Source organism: Salmo salar, chromosome ssa05 (assembly GCF_905237065.1).
Source record: "Salmo salar chromosome ssa05, Ssal_v3.1, whole genome shotgun sequence".
Taxonomy (NCBI): Eukaryota; Metazoa; Chordata; class Actinopteri; order Salmoniformes; family Salmonidae; genus Salmo; species Salmo salar.
In genome coordinates, this window is record NC_059446.1 from 72,689,135 (window position 1) to 72,709,617 (window position 20,483).

Here is a 20,483-nt window from a genome sequence, read left to right on the forward strand (position 1 = left end):
GGGATGTCAGAGAGGAGTGAGGCGGAGGTTATGGAGAGAGTTAAGGGGTTGTCCATCTACCCAGTCATAGTAGAGTAAACATCAACAGTAGTATACTATGTCGGCCTCTCGTCCGTTCCCTTTGAGCGTTTATTCTACAGCTTGGTGGAATTCCCTGGAGGAGGAAATGGTGGAGCAATATCAGCATGATGAAATGATTGGCTCCCAAAATCACGTTTGCAATTGGAGCTTCCTGTGTTTCCAGCGTTGCGTCATATTCAACATTCCCTCTGTTTACACATCCAAGGCTGTGAGGTAGGCAGGATCAGAGCCTTAACCTTCACCTCCATTACACTACAGTCACTTACAGGAGACATACAGTAACCAATGGTGTCATTTAGAACAGGAGTTTTACACTACATAAACCAATTGGAATACCAGAAGGGTTATTTGGACAATACCAACATATTCAAATGTAAATGTAAAAAAGTATGATAAATATTATGAAATGATTCAAATGTGCCCTTATTGTATTCCAGGGATGATCAACTCCCAGCCAATCAGAGCGCAAGGATCAAACCCAGCAGACACTCTGACCCATCAAAAGGCTTCATATGACAGTGAGGAAACCATGTAAGAGACAGTCGCGTGCAGAACTACACGGCGCCAGGGTTTGTCAGGGCTACGCAAAGATTGACTAACCCAGTAAAGTTGGACTAAGTGAGTCAGGTTTGTCTGGCCAGGAGGCCAAGGGAAGGCCATTTCACAGGTTCCCTACTCTCACTCTCTGATGTCTTACTAATGTTTCATACACACACGGACACAGTCACAGACATAAGGAGGGCTGTAGTACGCCGTGACACAGTCACAGACATAGGGAGGGCTGTAGTACGCCGTGACACAGTCGCAGACATAGGGAGGGCTGTAGTACGCCGTGACACAGTCACAGACATAGGGAGGGCTGTAGTACGCCGTGACACAGTCGCAGACATAGGGAGGGCTGTAGTACGCCGTGACACAGTCACAGACATAGGGAGGGCTGTAGTACGCCGTGACACAGTCACAGACATAGGGAGGGCTGTAGTACGCCGTGACACAGTCACAGACATAGGGAGGGCTGTAGTACGCCGTGACACAGTCACAGACATAGGGAGGGCTGTAGTACGCTGTGACACAGTCACAGACATAGGGAGGGCTGTAGTACGCCGTGACACAGTCAGAGACTTATGGAGGGCTGTAGTACGCCGTGACACAGTCACAGACATATGGAGGGCTGTAGTACGCCGTGACACAGTCACAGACATAAGGAGGGCTGTAGTAAGCCGTGACACAGGTTCCTCTGATGTATAACATTTTAACACACACACACACGGCTGGTATAAACCATGTCACAGGTTCCTCTGATGTATAACATTTTAACACACACACACACGGCTGGTATAGACCATGTCACAGGTTTCTCTGATGTATAACATTTTAACACACACACACGGCTGGTATAGACCATGTCACAGGTTCCTCTGATGTATAACATTTTAACACACACACACGGCTGGTATAGACCATGTCACAGGTTCCATTCTCTCTGATGTGTTGGAGGTTTAATTCAGTGTCTCACTCTGCTCCTCCTCCTCCGGTGGTTTCAACACATTGGTGATGTCATGGGTAGCACATCGAGGCCACACACACACACACACACACACACACACACAAACTTAATGTTCTTGTACACGTATATACACCACACTCACACCACCAGCCTACTAATTATCCACACATATGCACACACACTCACACTCACATTCGCACACACACACGCACTCACACTACCCCTTCTCCTAACACACACACATCATGGCACATAGGCCTTCTTTCCCAACAAATAGCCCCCCATGAGCACACAAACACACACACACACACTGCATACATGTGCACTCCCTCCCTCTCACACAAACACACAAACACACACACACAGAGTGACAGTGTGTATGAGTGATACGAGTGATCACCACAGGCAGATTGTCTAACAGACTCTCAGTGCCTCAGAACCACCCAGGAGACCCCCATCATGGTAGGCAGACGGAGAGAAGGAGAGAGAGGGAACGAGGGAGGGAGAGTGACTAACTTCACTCTTTCTTTTCTTCTTGCCCCAGCTGTGTCTTCAAACAGCCCTTTGATGTGGGAAATTAAAAAGAGCGAGTGTGTCAATATCTCCCTCGGTCCTCCACATTCATCCATTTCCTCTCCTCCTCTCCCCTTCTCCTCTCCTCTCTTTTCTTGTCTGCTGTTGACCCAGGAAAAGAGAATACTACTTGTTTCCCACAACACTTCTACCACCCAGCCTCCTCGCCACTATGCCCTCATAAGTGTCAGTGTGTTTATTTGTGTATCCGTGTGTGTGTGTGTGTAGGCCCATCACTTAACACTTGTACCCACTACCCACATCATTATTAGTGTGTCTGATGTTCTCCCTTGAAGACCCACCCTCTAAGTATTTTATCCTTTTGTTGGTTTATGAGTGTGTGTGTGTGTGTGTGTGTGTGTGTGTGTGTGTGTGTGTGTGTGTGTGTGTGTGTGAGTGAGTGAGAGGGAGTGCACATGTATGCAGTGTGTGTGTCCACGTGCATGTGTGTTTGTGTGTGTCTGCGTGAGTGAGTGAGAGTGAGTGCACATGTGCTCGTGTATACAGTAAGTGTGTGTGTGTGTGTGTGTGTGTGTGTGTGTCCACAGGCCCACTCCCCTGGGGTTTATGTCTATGCTGCATTAATCCTCTGTCTCTGCCTTGATGACTGGAAACTCATTTCTGCCTTTTTGCAACACTGTGCTATGCTTTACTGCACCTGACGGGGTGTTTCCAGGGCCGCTCAGTCAGTGACTGAGAAAGTGTGTGTTTGTGAGACTGGTGCGTGTGTATGTGCCTGCTTGTTTGCACATCTTTGTTTGTTTGTGTGTGTGTATTCATTCTGCCATGTATGTGTGTGTGCATTATGCTGTGTGTATGTATTGCACTGTGTGTGTGCATGTGTGTGTGTGTGTGTGTGTGTGTGTGTGTGTGTGTGTGTGTGTGTGTGTGTGTGTGTGTGTGTGTGTGTGTGTGTGTACTGTTTTAACTCCATCTTATTCCCCCTCCCTGACACTGTTACTGGACTGGAGTCCAGTCACTGTTTCTATGCAACAGTAGGCCCCTTCTTGACAACACCTCTCTCCCGTCCCGCTCTGTCTCTCACTCTTTCCTTCACCCTGGAGAGGGAGAGAGGGAGAGAAAAAAGAAGGGGGGAAAGTGGAAATAACAGGATGATGTCTCAGGAGTGGCTGTCTGAAAAAAAGGAGAGTGAGGGGGGTGAGAGAGGTGTTTGCTCTGTGTATGAACTATGAAGTGGGGAACGTGCCATATGGAGTCCTACTGTAAAGCCACAGTCAAAAAGCATTTTAACACTCAGAGAAACACAATAAACAATGAGAGGGAGAGAGCGAGAGAAAACAAGGTAGATCCACTGTATAAAGGATACAGGACTGGAGATAGGCTGATATAAAATTAAACAATGGCCTTTTTAAACTTCTGCAGTGATAGAGAGAGGGGGGAAGAGATTTGGAGATGGAAAGATAGAAAGAGGTAGATGGACTGATAAATTTGTAGCGGGATGCGACGGAGGAAGTGTAGACTACTGGAGATAGGGACAGGATGGAGGAGCGAAAGTGATACAGACCGAAAAAAAATGAAAAAACAACGGAACATTTTGAAAAATTTGCTAAGGGAGAGACAGCGCTGGGAGGGAGGGGGAAAGAGGGAGCACGTGTGTTTTTATGAATGAATGTCGGTGACTCAGTCGATGTGTCATACAGCCCAGTCTTTATAAAAGGACGTTTAAAACAAGCCTAAACATTTCACTGCGCGAAAATTTGACTTACACACGCTCGCGTCCCTCTCTCTGTACTCATCCGTCTATCCCTCCCTAACCATTTGTCTGAGTGTCTGTCTATCGTTACTATCAGTTCATTACTTAAACTGATCTCAAACTTTACTGAACAAAAAGTTTGGAGGCATTGAATTTTATTTCTTTTTTGGATTGTGCGCCCTCATTCCTCTAATTATTCATTCATTCTCTCGTTCTTTTCCTCTTCTCCAATCTCTTGCCTCCACTCTTTTCGCGGAATGTGAAAGGGAGAAGAAACTGGAGCACGTGACAATTTCCGGAGTTCGATTTATTTATTAATTTTCTTACCTTATTTTAACTATTTATTTACTGAAATTCGTGCATTTATTTCTTGGACACGAACAAATATGAAATGTAAGTGCCTATGATTTTTTTTCTTTCAAAAGCCATTATTCTTTCAATTGTTTCTTAATTTTCTTATTATTATCATCCTTTCTCTCAAACTTTTCTTGTTTAGTTAAGTCTATGTCCATTATGTTGGCATAATAATATGCTGACACGATTCTGAGGGTACGATCATTGATTGGGCTATTCCATATTCAACTGCAATTACTGAGCATGCAAATGTTACTGAATTGCAGCCAAGCATTGCCATGTTCAGTGACCACTGAGTGATCCATTTGTTTCAAGAAGCCTAGACACTGACGTCTTATACCAGCAGGTGGTTAAAGTTTGAACAAGGAGTGATGCTCTCCTGAGTCCTGGCTTGTGCTTCTCCTGTAATTACACGGGCATTTATCATTTCAGCAGCAATTGGGACTTTCTTTACCTTGTATTTGAACTTGAAAGAGAAGGAATGAATGAGCGTACTGTTACAGAACTGTCTTGGTTTAGGCTATGTAATGTATGTCATCCAACAACTGATGTATACTATTGCAGGTGTGACAATTGGAGGCATTCATGAAAGTCGATAATTGTGAAGGAGATCAACATAATATTATAGTGTGTCATAGCATGTAATGATTTAGGTCAAGTGATTTGCATTTAGGACCCTGGTCACATTCAACAACTGATGTATCGTATTGCAGGTGGGACAATTAGAGGCGTTCATGAAAGTCGATAACTGTGAAGGTGTTGTTATTGTTAATAATATTATGAGTCATAGGATTGAATGATTTCGATAGATTTTCAGTTAACCTGTGAAAACATGACTCTGCTGGCTTTGTGCAACTCTGAAGGATTCCACTGCCAAGTCTGGGTTTATGTTTACATTATGGTGCAATATCTCTGGAGAGTTGACAGCCGTGCCCCGAGGTCATTATCATTATATCGACATGACAGCACTTCTCCGCGGTCATATAAACCTAATAATTGCTTCCGTTTCCTCCCACCCTGCAGTGCTTGTCGACTCCTCCTCCTCTCTGCTGCTCTCGCTGCTATTGGCCCAGCTTCCTTTATTTACGTCTGCCGTCCCCGCCCCCTACCGGCGGGCGAACGTCGTGCACGAACTGGATAGATTGGCCAATCAGACGAAGAATCTGAGGCAGATCACAGCAGATTTATTGGTGAGTGGAATGTTACTGTACTCACTTCTGATGTCACGATGGGGAGATTGCTATGCTGATCTGGGTACTGTATTGATTGTGTGGTGGTGATCATGCCATGACCAGTTACCTGAGGCACATGAAAAGAGACTGGCTGAAGTTGTTGTCCAATAGCTCACCTTTATGACCCCTTAATGACTACTATAGTGCCATAGTGATTGCATAGAGCAGTCATAAGAAGCCATGCTCCTTCTGCCTCACTCTCCCTGGCTGACGCAATATAACTCTGGACAGTTGAATTGGACAGTTGCCCTAGATGTTTTATTCTCCTGGCTACGTTAACCTGCTTGTGTTGTGTCAGCCAGTGTATTAAGAGTCCCTTGGCTGTGTGAGAAGGACAGTCAGGGCAAGCGTCAGTAGAGATTTCACTATGTGAGGTCAGCCTTAATCCAGACAGGACCAACTGGAGGGCCGACTGACCGTGGGGAGATCTGACTCAACGTCCTGGTCTGACTGGTCACCTGATACCATAGGGCCTGATGGAGCCCTCATAGTAGGAGAAAGTTGCCTCTAGGCACTGATTTCAGGTCAGTTTAGTGTTAATGCTAAGGGTTAGGATTGGGGGTAGGTATGCTGGTCCTAGATCTGTGCCTATGGACATCTTATACCTGGAGTAGAAAACACACACTCAAAGAGAATAGAAAGTAACTACCGGTAATAGTTATTTCTGGAACTGATTAACTCCGTTTATTAGCTGTGAGGAAATGGAAGGTGGATTGGCACCTGTTGCTTATCTGGTGCTGTTTCCTGAAGTTGTTCTAATCTAGATGCCCAAGTAAAAGCGGCTGGGGAGTTTGTATTGAAATGGAAATGATTGCTGTGTACGTTTGGCCTACAGATGTGCTGGAAGTGTCCTGTAATCAATGTGTTTGAACAGGTGAACCAGAACATATCCTTATCTTTGGTTTTTCATTCTATTTTGATATGATGTAAATCAGAAACCACATTTGTTTAAGACACAAAACTGAAAATAGTTACACACTAGTCTCTGGCAGGAGGATTGTTCAATAAGTGTGTGTGTGCGTGCGTGCGTGCGTGCGTGTGTGTAGTATCTCTGTATGAGGACAGAGTGCTATAGCAATAGTGTTGTATGGGGGCCAGATGTGAGGAAGTAGCCTTATCAAAGAAGAGAACTCTGCACAGCAACGGCAATATGCTGCTTTGACAAAATATTGTGTTTTGTTTTTCACTGACATGAAGCATTTCTTTTGGTTTCTTTTCTTCTTATGCGGAGTTCCACTGAATAGGGGTCAAGGCTAGGAAAGAAAAATAGAATTGGAGACAACGGAAAGTCCCCGCAAGAAAGCAATACAACTGTGTGTGTGTCTGTGTAATGTTTCTACATGTCTGTTGTGTGTTTTCAAGAGTGTGTGTGTCCATGTGTTGTGTGTGTGTCAGAGTATGTGTGCATTGAGGGTGCTGTAAATAGTTGTGTAGGTGTGGTGTTTTTAGTGTTTGGTTTTCGGTCGCCACAGCAAAGTGACCTGATAAAAATCACAGAGATTTATCACATTCCAGTATTTGCATTCAGGAAGATTGTTGGGGGGGGGGTGCAAGGTTCAGTTGAGTGAGGTCATGATGGAGAGAACGAGAAAGGGCGGATAAGAGAGAATTACATGCTGAGACTGAGCAGATAAAGAGATCAGAGAGAGGTGCATGAGAAGTGGTCACCAGCCTGTGTGTAACAGGGTGTAAGAGAGAAGGTAGAGAGGAAAGCAGAAGGAGAAATAACCCAAAGAGGGGTGAAAGGGATAAGAGGGGTGGGACTGGATTAATTATGAAAGAAAACTTTAAGCCACAAACATTAGTGGTTTTTGTAAAAGACAGAGAAGCAAGTGAGTGAGGGAGGGATGAGAGAGAGATGGGAAAAATCAACAATAATAGCAACAACAACAATAATAGCAAAACACGATGGAAAAAGCAGTGAGGACAGAACACAACAGCATGAGGAAGCATTAAGTGTACACAACCCATTGTGTACCACCATCCATCATGTTTTCCTAATGCTGTTATGTTTCTCCACTGATTGGTGCTCTGACGCACATGGCATCAGTCACTGTTGTGCTTCACGTCATTCTCAGTCATTTACATTCTACTCATAAATCACTTCACCTGTTAAAGGCCCACAGAGATACAGTAGCCAGTAGCAGTGCCCCCCCCCCTCCCCCCAGTCTGCTGTGATGTGGTCTGTCTCCCCCTAGTGGTGGCTGTGAGCAGTGAAGACAGACTCTGGGGATTGTACACACATTACTACACAGCAATACGTCATCTCAGACTTTTTAATAGCCGTGACCCTGGAGTTTCCCTGCAGCTCTGTGTTGTCTATCCCACTCGGAGCTCTCTTAGTCACAGCATATGTTATTCTCCTCCTCTCCCAGTAGAAAACATCCTGTGGTTTCAGGTCACTTGCTCTTATTGTTGATGTTTTCGGGGTTACAATCTGGGTGAACTCTCCCTGACCCGACCACACTTTTCTCAGGGAAAGCTAGGGTCTCTAGTCCTGGCCAGACCAAACAGTCATCTGATCTAGGTACTGCTGGAGTAATACTTTTCTTATGCTTACGTGACTCTTGTGAGGATGTGCAAATTTGTGAGGATATAGTTGACTGATGTAGAGTGTTGTTTTGTCCGTTTTTTTCTTACAGAAGGAACATGCGTTCGAGACAGACCCAGAACAGCATAGATTTAAGTCCCTGCCACTAATGAACAACAGGGCCAGTGACATCAACTCCCTTGAGGTAAATGTCTTTTACGTTGTGTGTGTCTGTCTTTCTGCCTTTCAGATGAAGGCCCAGACATTTCATGTCCCAGACATTGATACTAAATCGCTCTTTCTTCACCCCCCCTCTTCTTCTCTCCTCCAGATGAGACCCACTCTCTCTCAGCTCCACGCGGACTTGAAGTCGTTTGAGCACCATTTTGCCTGGTTGAGCAGAGCATCAAGGAAACACCACCACCCTGCTCTCCCTAAACTGGGACAGATGATGTCACTCATCAAGTCTCTCACCAGCATGCTAGAGCATCAGGTAACTGCTCTGTTCAACACGAATACGGCTGATACAGTATGCAGCGTAGTACATTTATATCAATTAGATATTTTATACATTTCATCAGATCGTTCTACTGTTCTTATACTGTGTGATGATCTAATAATGGTATAACTCTGCAGTTCTTACACTCTGTTTCAATCATTACATTAAGGCCTGTTGCATCACATTCCTTGGATGGGAGGTACATTAGTCTAGCCTAGCACTTCAGACAGGAAATCTAAACCATCCCTCTCTCTCTCCGTTCTCCTCATAGATGATGAGAGTTGATGCTCAGCGTGTCTCTCCTCCCTCTCCCTCGATGCCGCCGCCACCCCCCTCTCAGTTTGATGTGTTACAGTCTTCCCAGGAGCTGCTACTACAGTTCAGACTCTTCTGTGATTGGGCCCAACGAGTGTTCTCAGTGCTCAGTACAAAGTCCAAAATGTCTGCAGTACAATGATGATTCCTGAAGTGCTATTGTCTATAGGGATACACAGAATCCACACTGCAACCAATGGGGATCTACTAGCTTCAACCGGCACTACAACCAATGATGATCCAAGAAATCCACACTATAGCCAATGATGACCCAAGAAATCCACACTACCACCAATGATGATCCAAGAAATCCACACTACAGCCAATGATGACCCAGGAAATCCACACTACAGCCAATGATGACCCAGGAAATCCACACTACAGCCAATGATGACCCAAGAAATCCACACTACAGCCAATGATGACCCAAGAAATCCACACTACAGCCAATGATGATCCAAGAAATCCACACTACAGCCAATGATGACCCAAGAAATCCACACTACAGCCAATGATGACCCAAGAAATCCACACTACAGCCAATGACCCAAGAAATCCACACTACAGCCAATGATGACCCAAGAAATCCACACTACAGCCAATGATGATCCAAGAAATCCACACTACCGCCAATGATGATCCAAGAAATCCACACTACCGCCAATGATGATCCAAGAAATCCACACTACAGCCAATGATGATCCAAGAAATCCACACCACAACCAATGATGATCCAAGAAATCCACACTACAGCCAATGATGACCCAAGAAATCCACACTACAGCCAATGATGACCCAAGAAATCCACACTACAGCCAATGATGACCCAAGAAATCCACACTACCACCAATGATGATCCAAGAAATCCACACTACAGCCAATGATGATTCAAGATAACCACACTACAACCTTGCACTGTTGTCACTGAACCTCCATCCTCATTGTAGCCAATGAGAGACCTCCATATTCAAACTACAGCCTATGAGGATCCACCATATTCACACTATTACAACCAGTAATGATCTCAAATATACATGAACACTTCACTGCCACCCCATCCTCTCTCTTAAATACCTTGTTCCTGACTGTGTTATTTATGTATTTATTTATTTATTTAGTTATTTATTTGATGTCATTATTTATTTGATTTTGTAACGCGTCACGTATCACGTATCATTTTTACTTTGTTGTGAATTTAATTTCTTGTAGCTTGTCAATACTCCCATTTTGTTCTCTCTCTCCCACTTCATCCCACCTCCCAAACTAAACAAGGAGACCACACAGTAGCACTTCCTGACTTCTTACAGTCTCTAATGATATGGATTGTATTTTCAACTATTTAACCCGTCTCTCTTTACAAAGAGTAGCCTATTTCCGCCAGTAGATGTAGCAAACATACTTGGCTTGTAGCAAGCATATCTTGGGAGAGCGTACATGTATTTTTCTTACAGTGCTGTACTTTACCTTGTAGATTTAGGGTTACTCATAGAATCTTCTGAACATGTTAAATGTGCCACCTGTTTGGTTTTGTAAACTGTTAAGAAAGAGAATTATTATGAACCATGCCTCAATCAGGATGTCAACACAACATAGGAGAGTAGATCATTTTTCCATGGGTTTAGTTGCTATAAGTGGCTGTGTCCCACATGGAAAAATAACAGGTGGCCTATCTAACACTGTGGTAAAGGTTTATGAATATGCCCTGTTGCTAAGCACTGATCTAGGACCTGATCTAATCTCTTTGCACAAATTTGTTAGGATTAGCCTTTTGAGTCAGCTGATCCTGAATCTGTGCCTTGGTACACTTAATGTTTGAGCATTTTAGTGACATAAATAAGAAATGAAAAAACACCCCAAGCCTTAAAATACTATGTATTGTGATACTATGGTTCTGCACAGCTGTACATACTTGTACAATAATGTAAATTGTTGTATACAATGCAATTGTGTAGTATAGTTTCTATGATATAAATGTAAAATACTCTGTCAATGCTATCCCTATTGTTTTGTCGCAATATCAATATTATTCTATTCTAGTATTTTGTGACAGTATTTACTATTTATTTAAGTTACTTTGGTGGAACTATTTATTTGCGCTGCAGAGGAGCAAGTCTCCTGTTGTTTTTGTACTTTTATACTGTTTTTATTCATATTTACCATTATCATTGCTATCATCCATGTTGAAATCATTGTAGTACCATGCCTGAACGCTGTGTAAAATCTTGTGCTTGGGCTGTCCAGCACACAGACTGACTGATTGGCCTAAATGTGAAATGTGTGCCTTGAAAAAAAAAAAAAAAAAAAGTTAATAAAGAACATGCACAATGAGATGGGCTTTTCATCTTACTTTGTCATCTTTAGGTAGGCCTTCACATCATGCTCTCTTTTTTTCCTTTCCCTCCATCATTCACCATCCTCCTGTGTCTCGTCCACCGTCACACACTACAGGGCCTTTCCTACATTCTACCAAAGACTGCATTAACCATCAGGCATTGCAGCAAGCACAGTTCATAAACCTGTTTCCAATTAACCTATAATAAGCCTTTTTATATTTGGGGTTAACTAAATCACAAATTAGTACAGTATTATCATATATTTATATTTTTCAAACAGATCTAGAGACAAGACTTGACTGTTGTAGCTCTTACCCAATGGCAGTGGTGCATTCGGGGCTAGACCCAGCCTATAGCGATCGTCGTTGTTGGGAGGCGGCAGCGGGTGGGTGACTGCCAGCTAGCTAGTTAGTTTGTGCTCAGGTTTATTGTTAAGGTTGTATGGAGTAGCACTGCGAGTCTCAATCCCATTTCACAATATCAACAAAAGCATTAACCATGAGTTAATGATACTAGGTGAGTAATTGTTACAATATTACTAATGCACCATTCCTATCAAACATTATATAGCGAAGAATGCGCACGGACGAAGGCTTATAGATTCGCAGGCCAGTTGCAGAGGAGGCATTGAAGGCGGCATCTGTAACATTTTCTGCTCATAGCTAACATCAGGGTAGGTAGCATTTGGTTTTTTTCTGCCTTTTAGCTTGGAGAAACCGATCTTTTTCGCACACGCTCATCAGGGACAGACGCGTATAAACAGAAAGACGAGGAGGGAGAAATTAGAAGGAGGGAGGGGTCGGGAGGAGGTGGGATTTAAAGGAATAGGCGGGTCTGTCTTTTGGCCGACTTTATTATTTGTAGATGTTTGAATAGTTGTAGATGGAGATCAATAGTTAACGTTGCTTTGGTGTTAGTTCCTGGACCTTGTGTCATTGATCAATACTTTGTGTTTTATTTTATTTCACAGTCCTACTCTTAAGAAAGGAGACCACCCACTACATCAGCTCAGCTGTTGTTTCCACACACTGAGGAACAGAGCCACATCAGCTGAAGGAACCTTTCCACCAGCAATGAATGAAACCGGGAAAGAAGAGACACAGCTCCACCAACACTAATACACACACCTACATTAATACCAAACATACAACCTGTTATTCCCTAATCCTGTCTTGCCTCAACATGGCAAACTCAGTGGCCACTCTAGTGGTCCAAGCGGAACTATTACCCCCTCAACCGTCCTCCTCCCTCTCTCCCTTCCCATCGCTGCAGGGATCAGGAGAAGGGGAGGAGGACAGGGAAAGGGGGGAAGAAGCGGATGGGGAGAAAGGGATGGTGGAGGGGGGTGAGGATATAGTGCTGACCGGGGTAGGGGTGCAGATGGTGACATCATCGGTCCTGGCTGCGCCCCATCTCCAGGAGCACCCTGAGCACCCGTTCCAGTGCCTGGACTGTGGCAAGAGCTTCAAGTGGTCTTCAAGGCTGGCCCACCACCAGCGCAGCCACAACAACGAGAGACCCTACCGCTGTAACCTCTGCCCCAAGGCCTTCAAGGGCTCCTCCGCACTCCTCTACCACCAGAGGTACTGCAGGGAGGGAGACAGGGGGAGTGACACAGTGAAAGTTAGCAATAGAAATGCTTGCAGCTTATAACATGCATCTCACTTTATGAAGAGTATTGTTCTCCTTGTGTCCATCTGTTTTCATCTGTTTAGTTCTCTCACAATAATCCAAATGAGGGAATAGTGACGTGAACAATATAATGTGAGTCTCTTTAGGGCCGTGGGAAACTAGTGGAATAATCAATACAAGCAGGAATTCTTTCTGTAGCCGTATGATGTCCTGTAGATCCGTTGAAGGGTCAGGAGGTTGTCTGTTTTCATGTTTGTTTTTTCTGTGCAGATCTCATTCAGGGGAGAAGCCCTATAAGTGTGACGACTGTGACAAAGCTTTCAAACGCTCCTCCCTGCTCCAGGTGAGAAACACTGGCCAGTAGTCGTTCCCCCATTTTGTGGTAAAAATGTGTTAAAACGTTTTAACTTTAAAAAGTTGAATGTTACAGTATTAAAATATTCTTTTTTGGGTTAAGGGACCAGTCACGGAGGTCCTCCTCTCTCTTGTGCATGTTTCCAGGTCCATCGTAGCGTCCACACAGGCCTGCGGACCTTCCAGTGCCCCTACTGCCCGCTCACCTTCAAGTGGAGCTCCCACTACCAGTATCACCTGCGCCAGCACACGGGCGAGTGCCCCTACCCCTGCGACAGCTGCCCCAAGGCCTTCAAGAACTCCAGCAGCCTGCGCCGACACAAGAACGTGCACCTGGGTCTGAAACCCTACGTGTGCACCGTGTGTACCAAGGCCTTCACCCAGTCCACCAACCTCAGACAGCACATGAGAATCCACACAGGAGAGAGGCCCTACATCTGTGGAGAGTGTGGACGCAGTTTCACACACTCATCCAATCTGGCCCTGCACCGGAATTCTCAAAGTCACACTGGTGAAGGAAAGGGGGGGGAGACAGGGGGAGGCAACATGGGGGATGAGATACAGGAAGTGATAGTGGGGGAGGACGTGACATCACAAATGTTGACGGACATGGGCTTTGTGAGCCAGGAGGCCACGGTGGGGGTGGGGGTCGGGGAGGTGTTCCTATCGTCAGGTCACCAGACCCTCCTGCCCCATCTCACCCCCTCCCAGGGGGGCGTGTGCACATCCAGGGCCATCGGGACAGAAGTGCACGTGAGCACGGAGTCGGGCGCCAGCGTGCTGCTGTACAGCTGTGGCAGCTGTAGTCAGACATTCAGCACACGGACAGAGCTAGAGGACCACCAGGCCATGCACCTGGGCCCCGGGGAGGAGGGGAGCAGCGGGGTGGGGGAGGGGGGGAGAGGGAGGGGTGGGGCATCTGCTGGCTGACTTTGAGGAGGTGGTGGAGACGACGGCAGCAGCAGAGAACGGACACACTACGGCTGAACTACTGGGACTGACCGGGGGGAGTGGACGGAGGGGTGAGTAGTAGGACTCTGTCTCAGCCTGGGGAGGTTACCCCTAAGGCTCTGTTTTAGGGTCACACCAGATTCATCCATTCATGATCAATATTTGGTTTCTTACTCTACCCTCTAGGTCAATATCTCAGCTAATATGACTTCTGTGATGTTGATGCTGTAGTGCAGTGACTCTGGCCTAATAGTGTTTTGTCCCATGTCAGAATATGGGGACTACTCAGGCCCAGTTTGACCTGCTGCAGAGCTTCACAGTGGGGGCTCAGATCCCCACAGACAGCGTGGAGACAGGGGGTAACACCACAGGTCCAGGGACGGGCACAGAGTGTGCCTACTGCGGGAAGAGCTTCAAGACCAGCGGAGGGCTCAACAGACACCTGGCACAGGTACCAATCAGCTGATGGGCTGCACATCCTCACTACTGTGTCATAAGGTCTCTGTCCTGGATGCCAGTCTGTTTCTACGTCGTCTAACTTGTTCCTAGATTCAATCAGTTAAGCATTAACCTCCGATAACCGACAATAGCATAGCATATCATTGCTTTTGTTTGAGAGCTGTCAAATCCACATGCAGCTCCCGGCGGTATGCCTTTCACAGACATTACCATTGAATGCATTAGTAGAAAGCTCCTCCAGCCGTATTACAAGTTGGAACTCTGGAATGTGTGATGATATCTACACTTTGATTAGTCTGAACTGATCTACTCCTTGGTGTCAGTAAAGCTGACGTTATCTGATCCATAAATAGTCCGTTTTGATGACCCTCTCTCTTCCCATATCTTCTTCTCTCCCTCTGCTCCCTCTCCAGGTCCACTCCCTCTCTCCCTCCCAGTCTCGCTCCCAGTTCAGCTGCTCTGCATGCGACCGCTCCTTCACCCTCCTCTCTTCCCTGCTCACCCACCAGCATTCCCACACCCCCGAGCAGCGCCTCCTAGCCGAGGCTGAGGCGGAGATCGTCTGCCCCGCGTCCCTGTCCCTTTCCCTGCCCCTGCCCTCCTCCCCCAGCCAGGGGGACCAGCACCAGGACACCCAGGGGGACATCCACGTCAGCCTGATGGCTGTGACCGAGGAGGGGGACAGGGAGGTGGTCAAGACATCCACCAGAGCAGTGGTCAAGGGCCAGAGGAGAGGAGCAGCTAGTAAGACTGCTGGGGGGAACAATGGTGAGTTAGTCTTTTTCTTTTGGCATTTTGATAGAAAATACTTTTAAAAGTGAGATACCTTGACAGTAACAGAGCCTAACCAACTGCTGCTCATGAAATTACCTGTATAATTAATGTGTGGAAGAAAATAAAAGAAGTCTATGTAACATTCTCCTCGTCCCTGTGGGTACGGTACAGAGAGGCCGTACCGTTGCTCTGAGTGTGGGAAGGCCTTCAAGGGCTCATCGGGTCTGAGGTACCACATGAGGGACCACACAGGAGAGAGACCCTACCGCTGCACAGAGTGTGGCAAGAGCTTCAAGAGGTCCTCACTGCTCTCCATACACCAGAGGGTAAGACGCATGCGTCCATTTCTATCTCACTAAGGCTGCGTTTAGACAGGCAGCCCAATTCTGATCTTTTTATTTCACTAATTGGTCCTGTGACCAATCAGATTAGCCTTGAAAAATATCTGATGTGAAAAGATCTGATGTGATTGGTCAAAAGACCAATTAGCGGGAAAAAAAGATCAGAATTGTGATGCCTGTCTAAATGCGGCCTATGGCATTTGTCACAATGTGCAGAACAGCGGCACTGCTGCAATATAGCAGTTTATGACCTGCTTTTCTTGTTCAAACTTGAATGTACCTGTACTTTCAGAAGAATCCAGGGCGTATTCAGTTATTTTCTGACTGACCCCCCCTCTCCAGGTGCATACAGGTGTGCGAGCGTTCCAATGCCCCTACTGCCCGCTCACCTTCAAGTGGAGCTCCCACTACCAGTACCACCTGCGCCAGCACACGGGTGAGCGGCCCTATGTGTGTCAGGAGTGTGGCAAGTCCTTCAAAAACAGCAGCTGCCTGAGGAGACACAGTCAGCTCCACTCTGGCCTGCGCCCTCACATCTGTCCCATCTGCTCCAAGTCCTTCTCACAGACCTCCAACCTCAAACAGGTCAGCACAGATAGCTCTGCTATGGCTGATGCTAGGATTCTTATGATATTGTGTACAGTGGCCCCTTTGCTCCATCTCTCTATATATACACAGTGCATTCAGAAAGTATTCAGACCTCTTGACTTTTTCCACATTTTGTTACTTTACATGCTTATTCTAAAATGCATTAAATTACATTTTTCCCTCATCAATCTACACAAAAAAAAAAAAAACTGAAATATGACATTTACATTCAGACCCTTTGCTTTGAGACTTGAAATTGAGCTCAGGTGCATCCTGTTTCCATTGATCATCCTTGAGATGTTTCTACAACTTGATTGGAGACCACCTGTGGTAAATTCAATTGATTGGACATGATTTGGAAAGGCACATAACTGTCTATATAAGGTCCCACAGTTGACAGTGCATGTCAGAGCAAAAACCAAGCCATGAGGTTGAAAGAATTGCCCATAGAGCTCAGAGACAGGATTGTGTCGAGGCACAGATCTGGGGAAGGGTACCAAAAAATGTCTGCAGCATTGAAGGTCCCCAAGAACACAGTGGCATCCATCATTCTTAAATGGAAGAAGTTTGGAACCACCAAGACTATTCCTAGAGCTGGCCGCCCGGCCAAACTGAGCAATCGGGGGAGAAGGGCCTTTGTCAGGGAGGTGACCAGGAACATGATGGTCACTCTGACAGAGCTCCAGAGTTCCTCTGTGGAGATGGAAAAAACCTTCCAGAGGGACAACCATCTCTTCAGCACTCCACCAATCAGGCCTTTATGGTAGAGTGGCCAGACGGAAGCCACTCCTCAGTAAAAGGCACATGACAGCCCGCTTCGAGTTTGCCAAAAGGCACCTAAATACTCTCAGACCATGAGAAACAAGATTCTCTGGTCTGATGAAACCAAGATTGGATGCCAAGCGTCACGTCTGGAGGAAACCAGGCACCATCCCTATGATGAAGCATGGTGGTGGCAGCATCATGCTGTGGGGATGTTTTTCAGCAGCAGGGACTGAGAGACTATTCAGGATCGAGGGAAAGATGAACGGAGCAAAGTACAGAGAGATCCTTGATGAAAACTTGCTCCAAAGCCCTCAGGACCTCAGACTGGAGTGCAGGTTCACCTTCCAACAGGACAACGACCCTAAGCACACAGCCAAGACAACGCAGGACTGGCTTCGGGACAAGTCTCTGAATGTCCTTGAGTGGCCCAGCAGGAGCCCGGATTTGAACCCGATCTAACATCTATGGAGAGACCTGAAAATAGCTGCGTAGCAACGCTCCCCATCCAACCTGATCGAGCTTGAGAGGATCTGCAGAGACGAATGGGAGAAACTCCCCAAATACAGGTGTGCCAAGCTTGTAATGTCATACCGAAGACTCAAGGCTGTAATCGGTGCCAAAGGTGCTTCTACAAAGTACTGAGTAAAGGGTCTGAATACTTATGTAAAGGTGATATTTCAATTATAAATTTGCACACATTTCTAAAAACCTGTTTTTGCTTTGTCATTGTGGGGTATTGTGTGGAGATTGATTAGGGAAAAAAACAACTGAATCCATTTTAGAACAAAATATGGAAAAAGTCAAGGGGTCTGAATACTTTCCGAATGCACTGTATCGCTCTGTCACCAACACTTTCTCCTCTCTCTTTATCTTTCTCTCATCCTCCCTACCCTCCTCTCTCTCCAACAGCACGAACGCACCCACTCAGGCGAGCGGCCCTTCCAGTGTGCCCAGTGTCACAAGAGCTTCACCCACTCCTCCAATCTCCAGCTCCACCTGAGAACTCACTCCTCCAGGAAGGACTACAAGTGTCCCTTCTGTGGGAAGGAGTTTGTCATGCAGTCCTACTTGCAGAGGCACATGCGGACCCATGGGAACGGGGCTGTGGCCGGGGACGCAGGGGTGGGGGGGAAGGAGGGGGGCAGGGCAGGTAAAGGGGGTGGAGGGGTGACAACCACCACCACCTTACTAAACCCCATCACCCTAGAGACCACAGGGAACTCTGGGTCTCTGATCGTGTCTCAGCCGGCGCTGGACATTCCCCCCAATACCTCCCAGAACTACTTCATGATCCAGACAGCAAATGGGCTTCAGCTCATCCCCCTGTCTGCCCCCGCCCCCCCTCCTCCCCCTCCGCCTCCCCCCCAGACACAGTACATCCTCCTACAGTGCCCCTCCACCAATGGGAGCCAGCCCAGCCTGATTCTCGTCCCCACCACAGCGACCAATCCCCAGCCCACCCTGGAGCCCCAGGGCCTCCCATTGGTCCAGACAGTTCTAAACCCTGCCCAAACCCAGATGCAACATTTCCAAACCGTATCCCAGCAACAACAGCAGCCCAGGTTCATCATCACCACCAACAACAACAATGTAAACAACCCTCCCGTTGCTAAGACAACAACTCCCTCGCTGAACTCTATGCTGAACAAGCCCATTTTAGGGAAAAGTACCCGGACAGCCAGGTCCAGGAGAGGACGCAAACCCAAAGCCGCTGTAGGTCGGAATACTGCCACCTCAGTTGCTACGACAACCACCTCTGTCACCATGACAACAGCCCCCGTCAGTCAGTCGGGGGATGTAATACCTGTGTCTAGCTGTAATGTAACTAGTATCACTCCAGCTACTGTTACTGCTGCCAACACTATGACATCATCATTGCCATCGTCTTTACCCGCCAAGTCACAAAGTCCTTTCTCACCACCAACAGCCTCTGTCTCTGTTTCTACCCCCTCCTCCTCTACCTCTGCCACTGTTACCTCAGGACCCCTAAAGGTTGCCACAGTTAACTCAGTTACCACGGTTACCCCGGCCTCCCTGTCCTCTGACCCTGTGGCCTGGGTTGGGGAACCCCAAACCGCCCCAGAGTTGGGTGAGTCCACTGAGCAGGACATGAGAGGGGAACAGTATGTCCTCTGCTTCCAGAAAGAAGGAGGGAAGAAGGAAGAGGTAAAGATAGGAGGAGAGGGAGGAGGGTCCTACATGTTGCGGTTTGAAGGGGAGGGGTCCGGGGAGGGGGGGCAAGGAGGAATGGGCAGAGAGGGGGATGGGGAGTCATACGTGCTGCGCTTTCAGACTGAGGGAGAGACAGAAGGAGAGAGAGAGGGAGGGAAGGAGAAAGGAGGCCTGGTGTCACTGAACCTGCTGCAGGAATGGGGAGGAGTGAGGGAAGGAGAAAGACGTGTAGGGGAGGATGGTGGAGTGGGAGAGTCCTTTGTGCTTCATTTCCAAACAGAGCCGCAGAGCGAAGAACGGACCACTTCTGATCGTGGCTATCCAGAAGGCCCCAGCAACAGCCTGGAACTTTCCTGCCCGCCTCCCCAGGCCTTAATGCCTCTGAATGGGCAGGAGGTGGTGTTTGAGCTGGGGGATGAGAACAAGATGGTGGGCCAGGGGTTCTGGAGAGAGTGTGCAGATGATAGCCCTGATCCAAGGCGAAGGGGGTGGGGAGGGAAAAGGGGGCAGTTACAGTGGGGCAGGGGGGGCAGTAGGGGAGGGAAGGGGGCCAATGGAGGGCATCTTTCAGCTGGAGGGAGGAGAGGGGATCGTCATCATTGAGGTTAGCACCAGCAGTCTAAGAGAAGGGATGGACAGAGGGGAAGGAGGAGTAACTGTAGAGAGGAGTGAAGCAAAAGGAGGGAGTGGAATAACTGAGAGGCCTGAAAAAGACAGGAACTCAGCGGAATGCATTGAAATAGAGACTGGAGCGAATGAAGGAGAAAACACAGCTACGAATGGCCCTACACCTAACTCTCAGTTCTCTTAAACCTAAACCAAACAACCACTGTTAGGAAATGTGTGTGAAGGCTTGTGCATGGGTGTGCACACATGAATGTACATATGCGTGCGCACAATGTGTGTGAGTGTGTTTTTGATGTGGAGGCCTTTTCCAGCTACTGAACTAAAGGAGAGTATGGTCGTTCAGAAAGAGACTATAGAAAGTACTGTAGGAAATAATACCAAGGTGCCAGAAACAGAAGAGTTACATTCACTGACTGTTAATGAAGAGGGACCTCAACAAATGACTTAAGAGTTTCAATTAAACTGTCATGTTGACAGTGTTGATATAAAACACCTAAGAGGTTTTTTTGTGGATGAATAATGGCTACATTGGCTCGGTTTCACTATAAATATTCATACTAGGAAATAGTCATTATTAATAAAGTTGTTAATAATATTTTATGAATGTTGATTAATTCACCTTTCTTATTTCGTAAATATAAATATGTCCCTTTATCTAAAGATGAAGAGGATCTGCTCAGAA

The 20,483-nt window shown here is 46.7% G+C and overlaps 1 protein-coding gene across 1 annotated transcript; it reads left to right on the forward strand.

Annotated features, from left to right (window-relative positions):
• Nucleotides 1-11,496: 11,496 nt before the first annotated feature.
• Nucleotides 11,497-20,396, forward strand: LOC106605829 (zinc finger protein 628). The gene is made up of 10 exons (XM_045717748.1): nt 11,497-11,654; nt 12,109-12,721; nt 13,041-13,113; nt 13,272-14,034; nt 14,136-14,146; nt 14,347-14,526; nt 14,948-15,302; nt 15,480-15,634; nt 15,992-16,234; nt 17,912-20,396. Exons 2-10 carry the CDS (start codon nt 12,216-12,218, stop codon nt 19,775-19,777), a joined length of 4,152 nt encoding a protein of 1,383 aa, XP_045573704.1. The 5' UTR covers nt 11,497-11,654; nt 12,109-12,215; the 3' UTR covers nt 19,778-20,396.
• The last annotated feature ends 87 nt before the right edge of the window (nt 20,397-20,483 follow it).